We start from the raw sequence: 6,381 nt of genomic DNA, 5'->3' as shown, positions 1-6,381 counted from the left end.
TGACCCAGGCAGCACCTCCTGCTGCTTGGTGTAGAACCTCATTTATGCAAGGTGGGAGCTGCCCTGACTGTGCTGTGCCAATTTTCTTAGATCCCATCCAGCTTCAGATAACTGTAGTAGGTAAATGTGGCTTTAGATGGCAGATTTTCTTGTCCATCTCTCAGGAGCTCAGAGGATTTAACCAGATCCCTTTTATCTATCTCCTTAGTAGCCCTGGAAGCAGGAAGACTGGAGTTGCCTAAAATCCATCTCCCTGAAGGGGGCACTGAGGTTAGGCTCGACAGAACTGATTTGTTAAAAGGTGCTTCTGTTCCTGTTAATGGGGCAACTTAACAGGGCCCAGGGCAGCAGCATTCTGCTCAAGTAACTGCCTCTGGCCTGAGCAATGTTTGAAGATTTAGCAGAGAAAGTTGATGGAACTTCCCTGCCTGTTGACATCACAGCTAGTCTAGTAGGGTCCCTCTGAGGGGGTGTTGGAGTTGGGAAAGTGCAGGTTATTAACACAAAGCTAGGATGGTTCTTCTTTCTCCAGGAGGACCCTTCCCCTAAGGAGAGGTTAAACATCTCACTCTGGGAAGCAGTTGGCTCACCCCTTGGAGCCCCTGCTGCAGAGGTCTGACTTAGACCAGTGATATTTGGAAGAAGGGGGCTAATCAGAAGAGGGAGCTTCCTGGGCAGGATTTCACCTCCAGGGATACATACCAGGTTAGGGATGTGTGTGGGGGGGTGAGCTTAAGATGCTGAGCAGTAAGCAGAATAAATAGGGTGAGGGGTGTGGGAGGGGTTGGGAATAAGGTCTTTTCTAGCCTAGTACATAAAGCTTGTCCCTTATCTGGTAGGCAAAGCCTGTTTAAATGACTGTGAATGTGGAGATTTGGGTGGCCTCACTACTCATTTTGTACCCCTAGGGCACAAGTTCACAGGACAGAGACTGAGAAATCTGACTAGATGGTCTGGAGGAGACAGGACAAGTGGAATCCATGCACCAGGCAGGACCAAGGAGGTTAGGGAGACTGTGATGATTTTCTAGCCCCTCAGGAAGGGCCACATCAAATCCATGCTCTTGTGGTGGTCAAAGCTCAGGGGTTATTTTGAATGTTTTGAAGGAAAACCACACTGGAGGTCTTTAAGCAGAGGCTGGGTGACCCCTAAGGAGGATTCTTTCTCAAGCATGAATTGAACCAGATGGACTCTGAGCTCCCTTCCAACTCCATAATTCTGGGACTCTCACACTGCTCTGGGAGCTGCAGTTTGGAGCTTGAGAGTTCTTAGCCGGGCCTAGCCGTGGGAAGTGGAGGGACACATGGGAGAGAACATACCATAGAGGAAAGCATTGGATTTAGAATTAGGACCTGGGTTCTCAGCCCTGCTGCTTAACTCCCTGTCTGATCTTGGGTGTGGTACCTTCTGTGACCCCCAGTTTCTTTAAAATGGGGGTAGTAAAATAGTCTGCCTCACGGGGTTGTCATAAGGAGATAATATATGTAAAGTGCTTTGCAAAGTGGAAAATGCTGTACAAATGTACACTCTTTTTAATCACCTGGAAGCCCAAGCTAACTGGAGCCTGGGAGGGTGGCCTCATCTCTGCATAGATACCAGAGACTAAGAGGCCCTCTGTCCCTCACCTTAACACCTAGCCGGCTTCTTGATCCCAAAGGCTTCTTAGGACATTTCATGCAAAGTTGCTAGCAATAGGAGATACCCAAAAGTGGAATGGGCTGCCTAGAGATGTAGGATTCCCCATCCTTGGGAGACATCAATGGAGGCTGAAGGACTCCTTGTCAGGGGGTAGTGTGAAAGGGTAGAGGTTGAACTAGGTGATGCCCCCTGAGAGTGTGTATCTGAGACATCAGACCGGAGTTCTCCGACTTGTCCTTTTCACCCCCAGCTTCTAGGGAAGGGGCTGCATGGAAAAAGGCCTGGGCCACAAAGGATTGCCCTGGTACTTAGAAGGAGCCTGTTGAGATGTGAGATATTTGTGAAGAGAAGGAAGGGAAGGAGCATGGAGGCGGACCTGTGTGCTGGGAGCTTAGCCCAGACTAAGTTTAGCTTGGGAGGGCGTTTTTCTCCAGCAGCTGCTCCCTCATGCCAGTGTTGCCTTGACCAGAGCCCAGGCCCCAGCTTCATCCTGCAGCGGGGCAGAGCCAGGCCCTGGGCAGCTAGCCAGAGAAGGAAGGCCTTTGAGAATGAGGGGGTGGGGAGAAGCTTGGAAGGAATGAGATTCAGGGAAGGTCAGGCAGTCCTTAAAAGCACAGCATGGTGTTACTCCCAACCTCAGCACTTGGGGGAGGGGAAAAGAGGGGCTCCTCCTGACATTCTACTCCTTAATCAGGGTGAAGGGCCCCATCAGCCAGGTGACTGGGGCCTTATGTGCCAGGCCTGCCATCAGTCCCTCTAGCCCCTGCCATGTCTGATTCAGGCTTTCACGACTCTGGGCCAGCTCAATGGCAGACAAGTCCCTGAAGGAGCGAGCAATGGCGAGGAGACCGTGAAGCTCTCCAACACTATAGCGTGCTCGCCGAATCCCTTGCTGAAACTCCATGGGGAGGCCCTGGAGGCTGGTGGCCAGGTCCCCGTAGTTGGCATGGAGCTGTTGGACTAGGCTTCGAGCCCTGGGGAGAAGCCTGGACTCTGGTAGCTGCAAAAGGAGGAGAAAAGTGAGGAGGGGAGACAGATTAATGACCAAGTCCTCCCCTTCACCCACCCTGCACAAGAGGGTAGCCCCTGCCACACCTCTGTTTCTTCAGTCTGCTGGCACTGCCTCCAACCCAGCCCCTGCTGCTGTAATAGTCTACCGTCTTCACAGGCATGGCTCTCCTCTGTGTCCCGTTTGACCTCTTCAATCTGAAAAAGCAAAATGAAGTGGGGGTCCTTGCTCAAGCCAGGGTAGGTAGGAGCTCATAAAACCCTTAGGGGCACAGGATTTTAAAGCTCAGTTGGAATAATTTTATAGATGCAACTGAGGGCCAGACAGGGGGAGTGAGCAAGCCAACATATTCTTTAAACAGCTTCTCTGGGTCCAGATCTAGAGTTCATCTGGAGACCTGGCTCTGACTTCATCAAACTTCATCCTCCCCTTGTGTAGCAATGGCTTACCCCATGGGGTCACCTTTATGGTGCGGGGCTTCTAATTGTATTAGTGTCAACATTGGCTTCTCATACCCTAAAGATATTTGAAAGGAAAAAACAAACCAGAACAACCCCAAAACACTGAAAAGTAACAGGGATAATAGGGCACACTCAGATTTTATACAGGCCAGATCTAGGAAAGCATGAAGTATTTGGATCAGTACTCCGTGTAGAGTAACTTAAGGAACTCGGGGATCTCTTCCAAACCTCCTACTCTGTCTGCAATTCCACTCAGATTCAGTAGCCTATTAAAGAAAAATACAACTTGGTTGAGATTGTTATTCTACTCCCTAGCCAAAAGCCCAGGACCAAGGAGATGAGAATTTAGAAGAAAAATGAAGGAAAGTTTTGGAGCTCAGGGCACTTGATGGGAGCTGGAAGAGGTATGGCATTGGGGTTGGAGTGGGCTGGAGGAATCTTTGGACAGGTAGAAGGTTGGAGAGGGGACAACAGGTTGAGAGGAGTACAGAGAAGGAGATGGAAGGGCAGCAAAGGCATTTCATCCCTCTGTGGTAGTGCCTATGGATGGGGGAGTGGTGGAGGTGATACATATACTTATATGTAAAGCACTTTGAGATCTGTAGAGAAAAAGGGTCATGTGGTGAGGGTGAAAGTCTGCTAACCCTGGCCAACAAAGCTTGACCTCAGGGTGAGCTGACCCTGAGTGCAGTTGAAGGAGGGACAAGAGGACTTGGGAGCTGGAGGAGGATTTTCCTACCAGTTTGAGGGTCTCCTGCAACTGGGCCAAAGTCCCCCAGGCCTGCCCCTTGCTCTGCTGCAGTTTGTTTAGGGTGTGCTCATAGGCCCGCTGGCATAGGCTGGTGGGCAGGTTTCCCAGTTGCACAAAGTAATTCTTCTGGTCTGTGGACATCACCTTTGGCCCAAGATCAGAGGCAGCCAGCTGAGCTGCAGGAAGGAAAATGGGGGAAGGAATAAATCTGAGGGGGTCCTTGGGTGCTTCTTCAAGTCCCCTTTCCTTCTTTTTTCATGATTGTTTTATTATTTATTAAGCATCTACTGTGTGCTAGGCATGAGAGGAAAGTTCCTACCCTCAGGGAGCTTATAGTATATCTGTAGGATAACATAATAATTATTAACCAAAATAACAGTAATGACAAAATAGCCTTTTGTTAATGGACTTTCTACACTGAAGTCATAACAAACTGGAAACTATGTTTTAAACATTTTCACTGAAATAGTACCTTCTATTAGCTAAAATGAAATGGAAGATGTTGAGGGAAGGGAGAGGTTAGGGTTGAACTTGAGAGATTAGGTAAGACCCCAGAGGCAACCCTTCAAACTAGGGGACTAAGGTCCTCTAGGAATCAGGAGCACAACACTGAGACTTGATGGTCAGCTAGATTAAATGCTGGGGGAGTGACCGAAGATTGGAGTAAGGGCAAGTGGAATGGAGGGTGAATATTAAAGCCTACCTCATCTCCCTACTTGTTCTATACCTTGTTTGCCTTCTTCAAGACAATTACCTTGTTCTTCTTCATTCATGGGGAGGAAGGCAGCCAACTGCTCCTCTGACTTGTGCATTAGGGTTTCCATGTTGCCTATCACCACATGGGCTACACCAGACTCTTCACTTAAGCTGGGGCTGTCAGGTGCATTTGCTTCTCCCTGGATGACCCCTTTGGTGAAATTCATCATGCTGGAGGACAGGCCCTTAGTGCTTGTTGTGGCTACTGTGGTGTTTTCCAGACTTTCGTGGACAGCTGTTTTTGCCACATCTGCTGCACTGGAGACTTCTCTGGACAGAGCATCTTTGTTGTCAGAGGTGACTGATGGGGTGGTGTCCAGCCCAGTCTGAATGGTCCCTTTGGCCAACTGCACTGCTCCAGTCACTCCACTGTAGATGGAATCCTTGGTTCCATAAATTGTGGTGTCTAGACCTTCCTGGAAAACTCTTTCAGTCACATTCACTGCACCAGTGACTCCAGTGTGGACAGCATCCTTAGTGCCAGTTGTCATATTTTGTGTATTATCCAAGCCACTCTGGACAGCTCCTTTGGCCACATTTACGACACCAGTCAAACCACTGTAAATAGTGTCCTTCGTCCCACCTAAGACTGATTTTGAGGTGTCCAGACCTCCCTGGATAATTCCTTTGGCTACATTTGCTGTGCCAGTCGCTATGTTTTGTGTAGTATCTAAGCCACTCTGGACAGCTCCTTTGCTCATATTCATAGCACCAGTGACTCCAGTGGAAACAGTGTCCTTAGTGAATGTTACTGTTTTTTGTGTGGTGTCTAAGCCTGTTTGGAGGGCTCCCTTGGCTACCTTTGTGGCTCCAGTAACACTGGACAAGACAGTGTCCTTCCTTCCACCTAATAGTGATTTGGAGGTGTCTAGACCTCCCTGGACAGCTCCTTTGGCTGCATTCATGGCACCAGTCATGCCACTGAGAACAGTGTCCTTGGCTCCACCTAAGACTGATTTTGAGGTGTCTAGACCTCCCTGGACAGCTCCTTTGGCTGCATTCACTGTGCCAGTCATGCCACTGCAGACAGCATCCTTAGTGCCAGCTGCTATGTTTTGTGTTGTATCTAAGCCACTTTGGACAGCTCTTTTGGCCACATTCATGGCACCAGTGACTCCAGTGCAAACAGTGTCTTTAGTGCCTGTTGCTATTTTTTGTGTGGTGTTCAAGCCAGTCTGGAGGGCTCCCTTGGCTATGTTTGTGGCACCAGTGACACCAGTCAAGACAGTGTCCTTGGTTCCACCTAAGACTGATTTTGAGGTGTCCAGACCTCCGTGGACAACTCCTTTGGCCACATTTATGGCACCAGTGACTCCAGTGCAAACAGTGTCCTTAGTGCCCATTGCTATGTTTTGTGTCATGTCTAAGCCACTCTGGACAGCTCCTTTAGCCACTTTGGCTGCACCAGTAGCACCACTAAAGAGAGTGTCCTTAGTTCCAGTCACAATTGACTTTGTGGTGTCCAGACCTCCTTGAACAGTTCCTTTGGCCACATTGACTGCACCAGTGACTCCAGTGCAAACAGTGTCTTTAGTGCCAGTTGCTATGTTTTGTGTAGCATCCAAGCCACTCTGAACGGCTCCTTTAGCCATTTTTGTTGCACCAGTCATGCCACTGAGAACAGTGTCCTTGGCTCCACCTAAGATTGATTTTGAGGTGTCTAGACCTCCCTGGATAACTCCTTTGGTTACATTCACTGTGCCAGTCATGCCACTGCAGACAGTATCCTTAGTGCCAGCTGCTATGTTTTTTGTAGCATCCAAGCC

At 49.2% G+C, this 6,381-nt stretch overlaps 1 protein-coding gene across 1 annotated transcript in view; it reads right to left on the bottom strand.

Moving 5' to 3' along the window:
• Positions 1-2,241: 2,241 nt before the first annotated feature.
• Positions 2,242-6,381, bottom strand: part of PLIN4 (perilipin 4) — a 10,781-nt gene continuing 6,641 nt past the window's right edge. Inside the window, 4 exon segments of the mRNA XM_069086775.1 lie at positions 2,242-2,638; positions 2,734-2,844; positions 3,848-4,035; positions 4,614-6,381. The exon segment at positions 4,614-6,381 is cut by the window's right edge and continues 11 nt beyond it. Coding sequence (XP_068942876.1) covers positions 2,318-2,638; positions 2,734-2,844; positions 3,848-4,035; positions 4,614-6,381 — 2,388 coding nt within the window. The 3' untranslated portion in view covers positions 2,242-2,317.

The sequence above is a fragment of the Petaurus breviceps genome, unplaced genomic scaffold (assembly GCF_028583685.1).
Source record: "Petaurus breviceps papuanus isolate PSGF00001 unplaced genomic scaffold, PetGlider_PUasm1.0 180, whole genome shotgun sequence".
Classification (NCBI taxonomy): Eukaryota; Metazoa; Chordata; class Mammalia; order Diprotodontia; family Petauridae; genus Petaurus; species Petaurus breviceps.
The sequence above is the reverse complement of the archived record's forward strand: the minus strand, read 5'-3'. Positions and strand labels throughout refer to the sequence as shown.